At 64.2% G+C, this 17,140-nt stretch overlaps 3 protein-coding genes across 4 annotated transcripts; all 3 read left to right on the forward strand.

Moving 5' to 3' along the window:
- The first annotated feature begins 457 nt into the window (after positions 1–457).
- Positions 458–6,277, forward strand: SLC6A8 (solute carrier family 6 member 8). 2 transcript variants are annotated; one of them, XM_082288744.1, is made up of 14 exons: positions 458–769; positions 1,039–1,257; positions 1,609–1,740; positions 2,282–2,555; positions 2,633–2,765; positions 3,016–3,150; positions 3,241–3,344; positions 3,449–3,573; positions 3,659–3,771; positions 3,851–3,988; positions 4,300–4,402; positions 4,478–4,578; positions 4,789–4,959; positions 5,766–6,277. In XM_082288744.1, the coding sequence occupies exons 1-14, from the start codon at positions 661–663 to the stop codon at positions 5,895–5,897; spliced, it is 1,989 nt and encodes a 662-aa protein (XP_082144870.1). In that variant the 5' UTR covers positions 458–660; the 3' UTR covers positions 5,898–6,277. The 2 variants fall into 2 exon arrangements, with proteins under 2 accessions (XP_082144870.1, XP_082144871.1); XM_082288745.1 differs by having other exon boundaries at positions 1,135–1,257.
- Positions 6,278–6,430: 153 nt separating this feature from the next.
- LOC309577054 (epidermal differentiation-specific protein-like) lies at positions 6,431–8,990 on the forward strand. Its single transcript, XM_082288746.1, has one exon. It carries the CDS (start codon positions 7,756–7,758, stop codon positions 8,812–8,814), a length of 1,059 nt encoding a protein of 352 aa, XP_082144872.1. The 5' UTR covers positions 6,431–7,755; the 3' UTR covers positions 8,815–8,990.
- Positions 8,991–9,902: 912 nt separating this feature from the next.
- QARS1 (glutaminyl-tRNA synthetase 1) lies at positions 9,903–16,172 on the forward strand. The gene is made up of 24 exons (XM_082288613.1): positions 9,903–10,061; positions 10,405–10,552; positions 10,626–10,735; positions 10,843–10,918; positions 11,188–11,252; positions 11,488–11,541; positions 11,738–11,795; positions 11,901–11,972; positions 12,141–12,226; positions 12,443–12,529; positions 12,638–12,737; positions 12,858–12,936; positions 13,059–13,167; positions 13,249–13,379; positions 13,506–13,598; positions 13,735–13,872; positions 13,945–14,032; positions 14,110–14,253; positions 14,324–14,428; positions 14,815–14,907; positions 15,179–15,306; positions 15,496–15,562; positions 15,773–15,898; positions 15,998–16,172. Exons 1-24 carry the CDS (start codon positions 9,915–9,917, stop codon positions 16,046–16,048), a joined length of 2,355 nt encoding a protein of 784 aa, XP_082144739.1. The 5' UTR covers positions 9,903–9,914; the 3' UTR covers positions 16,049–16,172.
- Positions 16,173–17,140: the final 968 nt, after the last annotated feature.

The following is a 17,140-nucleotide window of genomic DNA, read 5'->3' on the forward strand; positions in this document are numbered from 1 at the left end:
TGCTCTGCTGCTGGCTGCACCCTGTTGTCCAGTGTCTCCTGGTGCAAATCCTGCCGCTTTAGTGCCTCGTGTCTTCTTCTGTTGTGCCCCGGTGCGGCGAGACGTGCAAGTCCCGGAGTTGTAGTGCCTGTTGTGCGCTGAAGTGCCTCATCCCCCGCTGCCTCTCTTGTCGCCTGCTGTCCCTAGCGCCCTGCTCCCTGGTGTCCCCGGGTGTGCCCTGCTGCCTTGTGTCCCTCGTGCCCGGTATCCCCCGTTGCCACGCCGTCCCCCCTGCCCGTAGTGCCCGGAATCCCGCAGGGTCTTCCTTGTCCCCCCGTGGCTCCCGCCTCGCCCGGGGGCCGGTGCCAGTGCGTCGGGACTGCAAGTCCCGTCAAGCCGCGGGCGGGTGGCGCGGCCAATGGGGCTCGGGGGGCGGTGCGGCCGGTCGCTGCCTCCGCCGCCGCCCGGTGCCGCGGCGCAGAGAGCCCCGGAGCGGCCGCGCGGCGCCGGCCCCGCAGCCCGGCTCTGAGCCGCCCGCCCGGCCCGGCCCGCCCCGCCGCGCCCCGCCGCCCTCAATGAGGTTCTTCCGACTCACCTTCAAGTGCTTCGTGGATTGCTTCTGAGCCCCCCTCGGCCACGGAGCCGCCCCCGACCCGCCCCCGCTCCCCGGCCCCCCGCGACATGCCCCCCGTCCCCACCGACACGGCCGCCCCGCAGCCGCCCGACGCCCCGCGACGCGACGCCGCCGCCGCCGCCACAGCCGCGGCCGCCGCTGCCCCCGCGGGCTCCGGTAAGCGGGGAGCGCCGGGGAGGGATGAGCTTGGGGAGGGGGAGAGGGGGGCCCACGGCCACGCGCGACCGCGACGCGCCCCCTCCCGCCGCCGCGGGGTGAGTCACCGCTCTGCATTGTGACGTCACGCGCCGGCCTGACATCTGACGTCACGCCCCTACGCGCGGAGAGGGGCGCGCGGGGGGGGGGAGGTGCTTCCCCCCCCTCTCGCGCCCCCACGGGCGCGCGTGACGGCGGCGTGGGCATCCCCCCTCCCCCCGTCTCGGCAGAAGGCCCCGGCGGGGCGGAGGGCGCAGAGCCCCCCACGGCGGGCGAGGAGCGGACAGTGACGGCACCGCTGGTGCGACCCCCTGGTCCCCCCAAAGAGGCCGTTCCCGAACGGGAGACATGGACTCGGCAGATGGATTTCATCATGTCCTGCGTGGGCTTCGCCGTGGGGCTGGGCAATGTCTGGCGCTTCCCCTACCTGTGCTACAAGAACGGCGGAGGTGAGCCCCGTGCTCGCCCCGCGCCGCGGGGGTGAGCCCCGCGGGGCGGGGGGTGCCCCCTTCCCGCTCGATAGTGTATGCCTGGGGGTCACCCCACGCTGGGTCAGCTCGCCCTGCACCTTTGAGGGGCTCGTGGGCTACCCCGTGGGGGTCCAGAGTCACTCACGGGGCGGGGGGTCGTGGGAGCCCCCCACCACCTGCCCGTGCTGACCTACATCGCGGCAAGGGGAGGGCGCGGAGGCGCCTTTGCCATTCGCTGCGTCCGGGCGGGCGGCGCGGGGAAGGGGGGGAGCAAAAGGGGGGGCCGGGGGGACGGCAGCGGCTGAGCCGGCCTCCTGCCCCCGGCCCCAGGCGTCTTCCTCATCCCCTACCTGCTCATCGTCTTCGTGGGCGGCATCCCCATCTTCTTCTTGGAGGTGGCCCTGGGGCAGTTCATGAAGCAGGGGGGCATCGGCGCCTGGAACATCGCCCCCCTCTTCAAGGGTAATGTCACACCCTGCCCGCACCCTGCCTGCACCCTTCCCACAGCCGCTGCACCCTGCCCAGGGCCCCCGGCACCCTGCCTGCACCCTGACTGTGCCTCAGCTGCCCGCAGCCTGCTGGGGCCGGCAGCACCCTGCCCACGCCCTACCTGCTCCCCTGCACCTTGCCCGTGTCCCATTGCCACCCCTGTGCCCCGGCCAAGGGTGGCAGCTGCCTCCACCTGTGCCCCATGGCACCCTGTCCTGCCCTGCCTGCCTTGCCTGCCCCTGTGGCTCCCTGCCTGCATGCTGCTGGATCCCCACCGCAGAGGTATCCTGCCGGCTCCCCCCTGGTCCTGTGCCATGCTGCCAGCTGTCCCCACCCTGTCCTGTCCTGCCTGGGGCTGCCAGCTTCCCTGTCCCATTCCCACCAGCTCTCCCCTCTCCTGTCCCTGTCAGTTCTCCTCTGTCCTCCCGCATCCCTCCAACACCCCACATCCCACTCCATGCCGGCTGCCAGATGCCCACAGGTGCCTGCGGGCTCTGGTCTCCCCATGCCACAGGTTTAGGCCTGGCCTCTATGGTGATCGTCTTCTTCTGCAACTCCTACTACATCATGATCTTGGTGTGGGGGCTCTTTTACCTGGTGCATTCACTGACGGACACCCTGCCCTGGGCCACCTGTGGCCACTCCTGGAACACGGAGCAGTGCACGGAGCTCTTCAACCCGGACCTGTGCCACAATGTCAGCACTAATGCCACTGCCAGCACTTGGACCTCCAATTTCAGCTGTGCCGACATGACCAACAAGCGCTCACCTGTCATTGAGTTTTGGGAGTGAGTGTGGGAACCAGGAGGGTGTTGTCTGGGGCTGGGGGTGTCATGCTGGCACTCAGCACAGCCCCACTCTGCAGGAACAAGGTGCTGCGTCTCTCTGGGGGCCTCAGCGAGCCAGGGGAGATGAACTGGCAGATGATCCTCTGCTTGGTCACCACCTGGGTCGTTGTCTACTTCTGCATTTGGAAGGGTGTCAAGTCAACTGGGAAGGTAATGCTGGCAGGGGGAACATGCATCAGGGCCACCGGCATGAGAGAACGGGACTGCAACACACAGCACTGCTGTCTCCTGCCCTCCTGTGCCACTGCCCACAGGGGTGGGAGGCCCATGTCCCACATCTGTCCAGGAGGTGCTACCAGCTGCTGGGGACATTCCCAAGCTCTGGTCCTGCTGGGACACCTGTGGCACATGACAGAGAGCCCTGGCCTGGGGGGTCTCATGGCCACCCACTGCTCTTCAGATTGTCTACTTCACGGCACTCTTCCCGTATGTGGTCCTCATCCTGCTGCTGGCCCATGGAGTAACACTGCCTGGCGCGCTGGGCGGCATCATCTACTACCTGAAACCTGACTGGACCAAGCTGGTTGAGGCACAGGTGAGGGCAGTGGGGAGGGCAGCAGGGAGCTGGGTGCTAGACACCCCCTGGCACCCTCATCACCCCCTGACACCCTCCCTCACACCCCAGGTCTGGATTGATGCTGGCACCCAGGTCTTCTTTTCCTATGCCATTGGGCTGGGTGCCCTGACTGCACTGGGCAGCTACAACCGCTTCCACAACAACTGCTACAGGTAGGGCTGTGCCAGCTGCAGGCAGTCCCCCTGGTGTGTCCCAGTGACCCCATGGTGTGTCCCCCAATACCCCCTGGCACTTCCTTAAGACACTCCGCCCACAGGGATGCCTACATCCTGGCTGTGATCAACAGCTGCACCAGCTTCTTTGCCGGCTTCGTTGTCTTCTCCGTGCTCGGCTTCATGGCCTCTGAGCAAGGCGTGGACATCTCCAAGGTGGCCGAGTCTGGTGAGTGGTGGACGGTGGGTGCCAGCTGACACTGTGTCCCCTGTGACACCCGTTGAGTGGCACCTCTGACCCTACTCTCCCACAGGTCCCGGGCTGGCTTTCATCGCCTACCCCAAAGCTGTGACACTGATGCCCTTGTCCCCGCTGTGGGCCACGCTCTTCTTCATCATGCTCCTTGTGCTGGGGCTGGACAGCCAGGTGCTGTGGTAACCAGGGAGATGGGGATCAGGGAGAGGATGGGTGGCACATCCCCACTGAGCCCTGCTTTGTGCCACAGTTTGTCGGTGTGGAGGGTTTCATCACGGGCATCCTGGACCTGTTCCCCCAGCCGGGGGCTGGCTCGCTGCGTCGTGAGCTCACCGCTGCGCTCTGCTGCATCGTCTGCTGCCTCATTGACCTCTCCATGGTCACGCAGGTGGGGGACGCAGCAGGGACACTGCCAGCCAGCCCCACACCAGCTGCCTGCCCCTGTTCCTCAGGCAGCACCTCCCATGAGGTCCCACTGTGGGGTGGGAGCTCCCTGGAGCTGCTGCCCTCGTGTCAGTGGAGCTGCCCATGGCATGGGAGTCTCTGTGGGGTAGGGGTGCTGTGGGAGCAGGGTGCCCATGGCATGCAGGGTGTCCATGCCAGGTGGGGTACCGGTGCTGGCAAGGCTATGACAGTGCCAGCGTGGCGGTGTGTGGGGCAGCCAGCACAATGCTGGTGACACGGGCACCTTCCTGGCAGGGCGGCATGTACGTATTCCAGCTCTTTGACAACTACTCGGCCAGCGGGATCACGCTGCTGTGGCAGGCTTTCTGGGAGTGCGTAGTCATTGCCTGGGTCTATGGTGAGGCCAGGGGGACACGGTGGGGGGGACGCAAGGGAGACACAAGTGCCCTGACTGACGCCCTCCTCCCTGCAGGTGCCGACCGCTTCATGGACGATGTGGCCCGTATGATCGGCTACCGGCCCCTGCCCGTCATGAAGTGGTGTTGGGCTGTGGTGACACCGCTGGTCTGCGTGGTGAGCAAGGCCACCGCGCGTGGGGACACGCGTGTGCCACCGCCCCGCGCTGTGCCACGGGCACTGAGCGCCCCCCGGCGGCCGCTGTAGGCACACGCGTGTCGCGACCGTGGGGCGATGGACACGCCGGGGGCTACGGCGGTGACACGCGTCGGGGGTGGGGACCGCCAACTCCCTGCCCCGTGGGTCCTCACCTCTCTCTCCACCCAGGGCATCTTTGTGTTCCACGTGGTGAACTACAAGCCGCTGACATACAATAAGACGTACGTGTACCCGTGGTGGGGGGAAGCCATCGGCTGGGTCCTGGCGCTCTCCTCCATGCTCTGCATCCCCTGCACTGTTATCTACAAGCTCCTGCGCTGCAAAGGCTCCTTCCGCGAGGTGAGGGCGGTGCAGTGGGATCGCTCCTACCTCTGTCCCCACCCCATCCTCAGCCATGCTTGCCCCCCTGTTAGTCCTGTCCCTGGCCCAGTCCTGGCCCCATTCAAATCCCACCATCCACATTGCCGTTTCAGTCCCATCCACCACCAGATCCCATTGTTGTCTTCGTCACTGTCTGATTGCAATTCAAATCCCACCAGTGTCCATGTTGCCATCACAGTCCCATCCACAGTCAGATCCCATCCCTGTCTTCATCACTGTCTCGTTCCTATCCAAATCATGTGCCTGTCCCCATTGTCTCACTCCCATCCAAATCCCATCCCTGTCCCCATTACTGTCTCATACCCAACCTTACCTGATTCCCACAGCTGCTTACATCACTGTCTCAGTCCTATCCCTATCCCTGTCGCAGCCAAATCCTGTGCCTGTCCCCATCAGTGTCTCCTTGCAATCCCTGTTCTTCTCTAAATCCCATTTAGTCCCTTTCCCATCCTAGGCTCACCCCCATCCAAGTCCTGTTCCAGTCTTCATCATTTGCACTCCTACCAGATTCCCATCCCTACTGCTGTCTCACTCCCAGCCTCTCCCAAACCCCATCCTTGCTGACATCACTGTCTTAATCCTGTGTCTCAGTCCCGTCCCTGTCCCCATGCAATCTCTGTCCCTTTCTCAATCCCATTTCAATCCCTTCCCTGTCCCAGTTTCACCTCCACCCCCCATCCTATCCCATTGCGGGGAATTCACCAAGGTGGGTCCAGGCAGTCCCAGTGCTGTTGTCCCTCAGTGCTGACACAGTGTCCCCACAGCGCTGGCAGCTCCTGACCACTCCAATCTGGGGCCAACACCACCTGGAGTACCTGACGCCAGAGGCAGAGGCCAAGCTGCTGGCCCCAGAGCCCCCCAAGGAGAAGGCGACGCTCTTCGAGACTGTGATCTGAGCGTGGGGAGGGTCGCACTGCTCCCGCCTGCCATAGCAATAATGCCAGCACCGCCTCCCACCCACGCTGCCCCGTGCCCCCCGCGCCGCCCTGGCCACCGGCCTCGCTGCAGGGGGGTGAACACAGCGAGGTGGGGGGTGCTGGGGGCCACGGAGCCAGGGCGGCCGCGGGGCGCAGGAGGGGTCCCCGGCGCGGGGGAGCGTGGCGGCCCGGGGGGGATGGCAGGGAGGCCGCAGGCTGGGGGAGTGAGTGGGACAGCCCTTCCCTGGCCCCTGCCCGGAGCCCCCATGGCCCCCCACTCACTAACTGCTTCCCGTAGCGTTTGTCTGGTGTAACCCCAACCGCCCCGACATCTGGCAATAAACTGGGAGACCCTGGCAGCGCTGGCACTGCAGACAGGGGAAATGGGGCACTGGCAGCGGGCAAGTGAGGGGTGAGGTGTGGGGTGGCACTAGGCTTTGGGGGAGAGAGGTTTGAAGGGGATAGGGTTCAGGAATTCAGGGACACCTGGGTTCCTCTCTTGGGTGACTTGCTGGGGACAGGCTGCTGGAGCAATGAAGTCTTCATCCTTCTCCACCACAGGATGTGGGTGCCCACAGGCTGTACCAAACTCCTGTGGGACTGGGGGACCCCATGCAGCCAGGGCTGGCCTTGCTTATCAGCCCCAAGAGGCAGATTTCAGCCCAGAGGCTTTGGGGGGACCTTACTGTCCCCAAGATCCAGCTGTCAGGATCCAGCTGTACCCCAATGGGAGCTTTTCATGTCAGCTTTGTAGCTCCCTGCTCCATGCACTGTACCTTGGGAACAGCCCTGGGCTGCTGAGGGCTGTGTGGACAAGTGGATGAGGCAGCCACTGGGCATGTAGCCAGAAGAAATCAAAGGCTTAACCTGCCCCAGAACCCTTGAGCTGCCTGAGCCCTCTTGCAGCGGGGTGCCAGCTAGGGAGTGCACGTGCCCTGTGCCCCACACCAGTAGCTCCTGGGGAGGCCAGCTCCAGTTTGTGCTGTGGGAACCTGCATGGAGCCCAGAGAAAACCACCAGCATGCTGTGCTTGGAGTGGCTGCCTTCCAGTGCCTTGGCTTGATGTCAGCGTCTGGCTGTGCCCAGCATCCCATCTCCAGCAGTGCCTTGGCCACCCCTGGTGTGTGGTTGTCCTGCCCATGAAGGGACAAGGGAGAAGAAGTGTCCCCATCTGCCCTAGCCATTCTCAGGGCTGAAGCAGCACTGTCATGCTAGGTGTCCATGTCCAGTTGCTGGGATCGCCAGGGTTCCAGAGACTCTTGTTTCAGGGCGTGGGTTTGCCCCACCACGATACCCTCTCACCCTACTGGGGTGAGCCAGCAGTTCCTGCCCCACCGGCAATGCACACTGTAATTAGCGCGGGCAGGGCGGAAGCATCACTGATAATTGGCAGTGACTCTTCAGCACGGAGCCTCACGTGCCTGGGGCACAGCAGGACTTTCCGGCAGGGCTGGTCTGTGGGACCGGCTGGTATCCCAGTGTGTCGACCGCCGTGCGGGGCCTGGCTGGCTCCCCAACACCAGAGCAGGGACAGGGTTGGGTGCAGGGTGTGGGGATGAACATTGTCATCGCCTTCACTTTGTGCCACAGCACGCCCTGGTCCCACCACCGCTTCCTAAAAGGCACAGCTGTGGGGTGTTGCCAGCACAGAAGGTGAGAGCACGGGGACCAGGCGGAGGTGGGCAAAGGAAAGGCAGAGGACAAGGGTTAAAGGGGTGCCAAGGTTTCCCTTTGCTGGCTGGGCTTTCCTCGCGGGTCTCCTGTAGCATCCACGTGAGCCCACAGGAGGGGACGTGCCGCACTTTGTGCCCTCGCAGGGGCAGGCACCCGCAGCACCATGAACCGGATCACGGTGTACGAGCGTGCCAACTTTGAGGGGCTGAGCCGAGAGTTCACCTGTGACGTGCCTGACCTGCACGAGCTGGATTTTGGGAACTGCATCGCCTCCCTGAAGGTGGAGGGGCAGCCATGGATTGCCTACACGGACCCCAAATATGAGGGCGAGCCGCACGCCTTTGAGGAGGGCGAGTACCCCTCTGTGGATCGGCCCAACAGCTTCTCAGCACTGCGCCTCGTGCACCATGACCTGGGGGACCCCCAGATCACCCTCTACGAGCACCCCAACTTCCAAGGCGCCTGCAAGGTGGTGACAGAGGAGACCAACTTGGCGTATGGGTACTTCAACGACCGGGTGGCCTCCCATGTAGTGCAGCGAGGCGTCTGGCTGCTCTACCAGCATCCCAGCCGGGGCGGCTGGCACTGCCTGGCATGGCCTGGCGAGCATCTCGCTGACTACAAACTGGAGCTGAACTTTCAGTCTCGGCTGTCCCACCTGCGTCCGCTACGCCCCGGGCGGCCCCTGGTCTCAGCACGTCTCCTCTGGGAGCAGAAGCGGGTGGAGGAGGAGCGGGAGGTGCTGGTGGATGAGATTGAGGGGGTGAACGAGACAGAGTCGGAGCAGGCACTGGCGGCCAGCAGCAGCCGGGAGTACGGCACCACACTCTGGCAGAGCTTCCACTTCAGCAATGCCACTAGCCTCAAAGCCGGGCTCTCCTTCACGCTGACCGTGGAAGCCTCCAACATCTTCACGGTGCAGAAAGGGCGCAGTGAAACCAGCACTCGCCGGCAGCGTGTGGAGGTGCAGCTGCCGGCGAAGATCCCCCCACGCACAGCGCTCAGCATCCAAGTCCTGCGGAAGGAGGTAACGCTCTCCGTCCCGGTCCTGCTCACCATCACCCAGAACGAGAACGTTCGTACAGAGATGGGCGAGTACCGCAGTGTCTCGGGTACCAATGTCAGTGCCCGTTATAGCTTGAAGCCACTGCCAGCTACGGGCAGGGAGCAGGCAGCCACCAAGGGGACAGGCACAGTGCCTGGCACCAGGATGGAGCTATAGCTCTGTGCCAGTGCTAAGCAATGGCTGTCCCCTCCATGGTGTGGGACCCACTGCGACACCAGCGTTGACTCCAGCACCCGCCCGCGGGGGAGCCACGACCTGCCTTGTCTGGTTGTGTCCGGTGGCTCTGGCTGGCAGGACCTGCCAGTGCCTCCTCCCACCCAGTATTTCCAATAAACCCCCTTCCCCAACCACTCGAGTCTGCTGCTACTTGAGCTGAGGTGGGAGTAGGATTGGTGGAACACTGGGCTAGCGGGGCACTGAGCTAAGACGAGACACCAAGCTGGGAGGGGACGTCGGGCTGCCGGGGGACTCCCGGGCTGAGGCAGGAAACGTGGGGTTGTGGAGGACACCGGGCTGAGGGGGGACATCGGGCCGGGGGTGGGGGGGGCACCGGGCCGGAAGAAATAGAGAATACCCGGCTGGGGAAGCTGGTGGGGCAAAGTGGTGAGCTGGGAACACCAGACTGGACAAGACGTCAGACGGGGGAGAGCAAGGAGGACACTGGGCTGAGGCAGCCGAAGTTCCACCGGTCTGGGGAAACCTGAGGACACTGAAATGAGGGGTGTACTAGGGCAGCGGGGGGGGGGGGCGGGTGAGGAGGGAAGAGGATGGACACTGGGCTGGCGGGGCCAAACGACCACGCACGATCCGGGGAAGCTGGGGACACCGAGCCGGCCTGGCTCCGCATAAATCGGGCTGAGGCCGCCACCGCGACCCGCCTTGGGCGTGTGCGTCCCCATGGGCCTCCCGCAGGCCCCGTGCCCGGGGCCGTCGGGGCAGGCGGAGACACACAAGGCACACTGGAGGCGCGGGCACCAGCCGCGGGGCACAAAGCGCCGGGAGACGGGGCGCCGGGGGCGGGATGCAGCACGCGCTCCGCCCCCGGGCCCACCTCCAGCCCCGCCCCCCACGTGGCCGCCGCCGCCGCCGGTCTCTTTAAATGATGCAACAGCCCGCGCGCTGAGCCCGCCTCCCGCACACCCATTGGTCCGGCCGGCGCGGGTCTCCCTCCTTCCATTGGCCGGGACGGAGCGCTCTCGCTGCCGGTTGGCGGGGCGCCGACGCGTCCCCGGGCGGGCGGTGGCGGAGGCGGCAGCATGGCGGCGGCGGCGGCGGCGATGGCGGCGGAGGAGGCGGAGGAGGCGCTGGGGCTGTTCACCGGCATCGGCCTCAGCGAGGCCAAGGCGCGCGAGACGCTACGCAACGGGGCACTCAGCGCGCTGCTGCGCCGGGCCGTGCTGCAGGTGCGTCCGCCGCGGGCCCGCACCCTGGTCCCCGGTCCTCGATCCCCAGTATCCCGTCATCCCGATGTCACCTCGGGACCCGGTCACCCTGGGAACTCGCTACCCCGGCACCGGTGTCACCCTCGGGAGTCGGTACCCTCATCCCCGGTGTCCCCCCGGTACATCGGCACCGTGGTCCCGCTGTCACCCCCTCGACCCCAGCCTTCCCGGCTTCACCTCCTCCCGACCCCGCCGAGCGGCCTTGGCCCTTGGCACTCTCCCGTTCCGCTCCGGTCCCCGGTGCTGCCGGTTCGCCGGGGCTCGGGCCCCGGTCCTGCCCTGACTTTCCCCGGGGCGGCGGCAGGCTCGGAGCGCACTGGGCCCGGCGCTGGACAAAGCTACCGGGACACTTCTCTACAACACGGCCGCCCGCCTCAAGGACCCGAAGCACCTCGCCTTCCTCGTCGGCTACATCGCTCGCAGGGAGATTCTCACTGACCTGCAGCTCAGCGGTACCGTGCGGCCCCGGCCCCCGCCCGGCCCCAGCCCCGGGAGCGCCGCTCTTCATCTCTGCTCTGTCCCCAGCTGCCCTGGAGTACGTGAGGAGCCACCCCTTGGAGCCCCTGGATGTGGCAGACTTTGAGCGGTCTTGCGGTGTGGGGGTCTGCATCACCCCCGAGCAGATCGAGGAAGCGGTGAGTGGGGCTGTGACCCTGTGGAGACAGCACGGGGGACATTGGACTGGCTCCTGCTGTGCTTCCGCCTGCCTCGCTCACCCCAGTGTCCCCTGCGCTGCTCCCAGGTGGAGGCTGTGATCAGCAAGCACCGAGCAGAGCTGCTGGCAGAGCGCTACCACTTCAACATGGGGCTGCTGATGGGTGAGTGCGGACACCGGGGCAACCCCTGCCTGATGCTGGTGGCTGTCACATCCCTCTGCCTGACTGCCAGTGTCACTGTCTGCTCCCCTGGATCTTGAAAGCCAGCCTTTTGCCACGGGGAGATGTCATCCTGCCAGATCCCCCGAACAGACAGGGCATAGTACCCAGCAACAGAGACAGCCCTGGGGCAAAGGGTGTGGCATTCTGCATCAATGGCCTCACCCCCGGGCTGGGCCCTGCCCCTTGCCCACGGGGTGCCCTGTCTGCAGGGGAGGCACGGAACCGGCTGCAGTGGGCAGACGGGAAGACCATCAAGAACGAGGTGGACCTGCAGGTGGGTGCGAGATTACTGCGTCAGGTGCTGCTGTGGTCCCCTGGAGGTGCCGTGACTGGTGTGGGACCTGCCAGCCAGTCCCCTGGAGGGCCCAGCGCTGGGGACAGCCTGCCTCAGCTGGGTGCAGGCAGGGTGAGGGGAGTGATGGCTGCACAGGACATCTCCAGGCCTTGGGGCACAGGGAGCCTTTTTGACTCCTGATTTTTTGACTCCTGGCTGTGTCACTCTTCTCCAGGTGCTGCATTTGCTTGGGCCAAAGACAGAAGCTGACCTGGAAAAGAAGCCAAAGGTAAGGAGAAGGGGAGGCTGGTGACTTGGATGGTATTCTCCTGCAAAGTGTTCAGGCAGAATCCCAAATAGCTGCTCTGGGCTGAGCTGCCACCATGGGAACAGGTCTGAGGGAGTGCTGAGGACAGCAGGCTGGGCCAGGAGGGGAAGGTATGTGCTACAGCTGGGCACTCAGGATGCTCTGCTGGTCTCTGCAGGCTGCAAAGGCCCGTCTGGCCCCAGCAGAGAAACAGAAGGTGGCTGTGGTGGAGAACGGTAAGAGACTGTCCTCTCCCCCAGCCCTTTAGTTCCTGCTGGGACCTGCTTCCAAGCTGGGCCCTGGGAGCTGCAATCAGGGAGCTCAGTCCCATCTCTCTGCAGGTGACATGGGCACAGAGACACAGTCGCTGCTGGAGCAGCTGCGGGGAGAAGCCCTGAAGTTCCACAAGCCAGGTAAGTGTGAGGAGCTGCTGCCATTGTGGGGCCACTCTGCTGGCTCTGTGCCTGGTCCCAGCTCTCCATGCTGCAGAGGACTGGACAGGTCCTGTGTCCTTCCCCCCTGCCTGCTGGGCTTGGCATGGTTAGGGCAGTGCTGTATCCCTGAGCATCTTCTGCCTGCAGGAGAAAACTACAAGACTGAGGGCTACGTGGTGACACCAAACACTATGGCCCTGCTGAAGCAGCACCTGGCAATCACGGGTGGGCAGGTGAGGCCATGTCCATCAGCCCAGCGGTTCCATGTGAGAGTGACACAGCCGGGGTGGGTGGGGAACACACAGCTCACAGGGGGCACGACCAGAGGCAGCACCCACACAGCATGGGGTGCTCTGCAGGACTGCCAGGGGCTCATGTCAGTGCCACTGCTGTCAGGGAAGGTAAGAGTCTCCTGCTGAAGGACAGAGGTGTCCCCTCTCCCCCTCCAGGTACGGACACGGTTCCCTCCTGAGCCTAATGGTATCCTGCACATTGGCCATGCCAAGGCCATCAACTTCAACTTTGGCTATGCCAAGGTAAAAAGCACCAAGCTGCCCTGGCCCCTGCTTTCCCCTGCTCCTTGGCTGCTGGCCTGGCCCTGTGGTCCCTCAGGGAGCAGCTGCTCACTATCTCTTCATCCCCAGGCCAACGGTGGTGTGTGCTTCCTGCGCTATGATGACACCAACCCCGAGAAGGAGGAGGAGAAGTACTTCACAGCCATCCGGGAGATGGTGGAGTGGCTGGGTATGGCTCAGGATGGGGAGGGCAGGATCAAGCCAGGTGCCAGGGATGCCCCTACATTCAGGTCTTGTTGCTGGGCCTTTGGGCTTCTTCCAACCTGTTCCATTTCACCCATCCCCATAGGCTACCAGCCCTATGCAGTGACACACGCGTCGGATTACTTTGACCAGCTCTACACCTGGGCCCTGGAGCTTATACGCAGGTGAGCATGTGGGGCAGTAGGAATGTGCAGGGGTGGTGTTGATGTCCTATGCTGTGGCTGGGGGTCCTCCTTGCCCAGAGGATGGGCCCCTCATGTCTGGTGATGGCATTTCCCCTCCGTAGGGGTCAGGCATATGTCTGCCATCAGAAGGTTGAAGAGATCAAGGGCCACAACCCACCACCCTCACCGTGGCGGGACCGGCCTGTGGAGGAGTCACTCCTGCTCTTTGAGGTACTCCTGGCTGGGGCAGGTGCTGCATGACTGTGGGGTCTGGATCTGTGGCTCAGCTGAAAGCTTCCCCCCTCTCCACAGGACATGCGAAAGGGCAAGTTTGGGGAGGGGGAAGCCACGCTGAGGATGAAGATGGTGATGGAGGATGGGAAGATGGATCCTGTTGCCTACCGCGTCAAGTTCACTCCACACCACCGCACTGGGGACAAGTGGTAGGGAGGGCCTGCCATGTCCTGCCACATGTGGTGGGGGTGGGTCTGGACTTCCTGGAAGTGGGGAGGTGTCAGGAGTAGAGCAGCACCGTGCTTTGCCCCGAGCCAACTGTGTCTGCCTTGCAGGTGCATCTACCCCACGTATGACTACACACACTGCCTCTGCGACTCCATCGAGCACATCACGCACTCCCTCTGCACCAAGGAGTTCCAGGCCAGGTGAGCACTGTGCACAGCATGGCCCAGGGCTGAGCTGTACCTGGGAGCAGATGGCTGCATGCCGGTGGCTGCCAGAGTACTAGGGGACAGTGTGTCCATGTGGCTGAGCTGGGCTGTGCCTGTACCTCCCTTGCAGGCGCTCCTCCTACTTCTGGCTGTGCAACGCTCTGGATGTTTACTGCCCTGTGCAGTGGGAATATGGGCGCCTGAACCTGCTCTACACTGTTGTCTCCAAGAGAAAGATCATCCGTCTGGTGGAGACAGGTGCTGTGAGGTAGGAGCAGGGCCAGCAGCCAGGATGGGGCTCACCCAGGGCATGCCAGGTTGCCACACCGGTGTTCCTTAGGGACTGGGATGACCCGCGGCTCTTCACGCTGACAGCCCTGCGCCGGCGAGGCTTCCCCCCCGAGGCCATCAACAACTTTTGTGCACGGGTAGGCATCAGATAGGATGGGACAGGGCAGATGGATGCATCCCCTGGCCAGCATGGTCACAGCAGGCTGTCCCTCAGGTTGGTGTGACAGTGGCCCAGGCGACAATGGAGCCACATTTGCTGGAGGCATGTGCACGAGACGTGCTGAATGAGCAGGCCCCCCGCGCCATGGCTGTCCTGGAGCCCCTCAAGGTCACCATTACCAACTTCCCTGCTCCAAAGGTGAGACTGTCATGGGCTGTGGTCGAGTGGGGTTCCTTGAGATCAGCATTCACGCCCTCTTTCTCCCCAGCCACTGGAGGTCCTTGTGCCCAACTTTCCAGCCGATGAGAGCCGTGGTTTTCACAAAGTGCCCTTCCATCAGACCATCTACATTGAGGAGACGGACTTCAGGGAGGTAAGCCAGGCCGACTGGACCATACTGCCCTCACTCCTGGAGCTACAGCTTGTGCAGCAGGAGCCTGGCAGCACTGGAAGTGGTGGTGGTGGTGCTGCACACAGAGATCACAGGCGGGTGCTGAGCACCTGACTGTGATGCCCAAATGTGCCAGCAGCTCTGATGAGCACTGGGCAAGTATTGCCCTCAGCTTGGCCAGGACGTGTCCAACCTATGGTGCTCAACCTGGCCCTGTCTGTGGGAACATCCCACAGCAACATGGGAGTTCAAATAGCCCTGGGATCACTGATCCATGGGATGGCGGGAGTGGGGATGTAGAGACATGCTGGAGGGGAGGCTGGCTGCCCATGCTGGGACCCCTCATGCATCTGTGAACTCTCTTACAGGAGGCAGACAAGGGCTACAAGCGCCTGGCCCCTGGGCAGCCGGTGGGGCTGCGCCACGCTGGCTACGTCATCACTGTCCAGAATGTCATCAAGGTGCGTGGCCGTGGGCACTGGTGACATGATGTTGGGCTGTGGAATGTCGGGACATGGCCATGCCCCAGCAGGGAAGGGCAGCGATGGTCATCTCGTGCTGGACACTCTGGGCACAGTGAGGGCCCAGGCTGCCTGTGTGGCTGCTCTCTGCCTGCCCTGTGCCTCACAGTGGAGAACAAGGTGTCCCTGAGTTGTGGGGCTGGGGGTTCAGTCCTAGGCTTGCTGGGGTAAGGCTGCTGCCTGACAGCTTAGCTCATCTCCTCTCCCTCAGGACGTCAGTGGACGTGTCATTGAGCTGGAGGTGACCTGCACCAAGTCGGATGTGGCGGAAAAGCCCAAAGCTTTCATCCACTGGGTGTCGGTGCCTGTGACATGTGAAGTGCGGCTCTACGAGCGGCTGTGAGTATCTGGCTGCCAACAGAGGCCAGAACACGCTCAGCATGCTGGAGCAGTAGCACAGCTGTACACCAGCAGGCCCTCCTGGGGTCTGCCCACAACAGGGATCTGCCCTGGGGAAGATGATGCTCTGTGGTCCCATTATATCCACTCATCTGGCAGCTTTGGGATAAGACTCTTATCTCATGGCAGGTTTTTGCACAAAAATCCTGAGGACCCATCGGAGGTACCTGGTGGCTTTCTGAGTGACCTCAACCCTGTGAGTAGTGGCAGCAGCTGGGGTTATGGGCTCGGGGGGGAAAGTGGGGACCTCCTGCACCCAGTCCTGAGGACACCCACTTCCTTGTACACCCTACCTCTCTTGGGGCAAGGCCTTACTCTGTCTTGGAGGGAAGAGGAGCTGGGGGGAGCAGGCCTGTGGAGAGGACAGAAGGGTCAGGGTGCTAGCTGAGCTGTCCCCCCCTGCCAGGACTCTCTGCGTGTGGTGCACAATGCCCTGGTCGACAGCTCTGTCCACTCTGCCCGACCCTTTGACAAGTTCCAGTTTGAGCGCCTGGGCTACTTCTCTGTGGATCCCGACAGTGAGGAGGGGAAGGTGAGCCCTGGGATGGAGGCAGTGGGGCAGCCTGCACCCACTTGTGCAGCACCCCCTGCCCGCCATGGGGCTCTGAGCAGACCCTATGTTTCTCCCTAGATGGTGTTCAACCGGACAGTGACGCTCAAGGAGGACCCTGGCAAGGCCTGAGGGACCCGCTGCTGCTACACCACTGTGGTGTTGCTTCCTTGGGGGTCCTTCCACACCCCCAGTGCCACCGTGCCTTGGTGCAGCCCCCTGGGGTGCCTCACAGCATTGCCTCAATAAATGGAGATCGCAGTCCTGTCCCTGCACTGTCACTGCCTCCTCCTGCTCAGTCTGGGGTTGCTGGGGTGGGGGTAGTCTCCTGTTTGTCCCCCTGATGAGCCTTGGGTTGGGGGTGTGTGTGTGGGGGTGTCTCCCTTGTTCTGGGGGCACGGAGTCTGCTCCTATCTGCTGTGTAGCACTGATGTGACCCCATGGGAGCTGCAGCTCCCCCAGCCAGCACCATAATGTTGGGCTGGGGTCAAGGGTGTCGAGGTGGCATGGAAAAGTGTCTCAGGGGGTGCAGGTGGGGTGCAGGCAGGACAGGTGGGTGCAGGGGATGTGCGGGGGGGTGCAGGTACGGCAGGCAGGGCACAGGGGGTGCAAAAAAGGTGCAGGCAGGGTGTGCACACTGTGTACAAACACCGCCGGAGCGCCCTACCCCCTTAAGGTGGACTTGAGTGGGGTGGTCCCTGCCCGGCCCCGGGCTGGGGGTCAGAGGGGTGTCCCCGCGGAACTGGCGTGAAGCCCGTGCCCTTAGCCCCGTGCCTGTGCCCCTGGACCTGAAGCAGGTGGAGGGAGACCCTGCCCAGCCCCACGGGCCACCTTAAGCGGGGCCGGGGCTGGGGAGGCCGCGCCGAGCACATGGGCACGTTAAAGCAGCCCCGGCACGGTCCCGCGGCGCGGAGCACCCTCCGTCTCCATGGGGGAACTTCGCCCCGCGGTACCGCCCGGGGCAGGGCGCGGCCCCTCCGGTACAGGCCGCGCAGGCCTCAGCGCCCTCCCCGGGGAGTCCCTGCCCCGGGGTCTGCCCCGAACAAGGGCGCAACGCGGAGCCTCGCCCCAGGTGCTGCGTGGGGATGGGGGCCGGGCTGCACCCGCATGCCGCGAAGGAGCGGGGCGGCCGCGTGGAGCCCCTCGGCCAGCGTCGCCCCACGGCCACGCGGTGCCGGTGGCGTCCCGGGTACCCCGCCTGCCCGCTCTGCCCCTGTCCCCGCG

Source organism: Coloeus monedula (assembly GCF_965178545.1).
Source record: "Coloeus monedula genome assembly, chromosome: 11".
NCBI classification, from domain to species: Eukaryota; Metazoa; Chordata; class Aves; order Passeriformes; family Corvidae; genus Coloeus; species Coloeus monedula.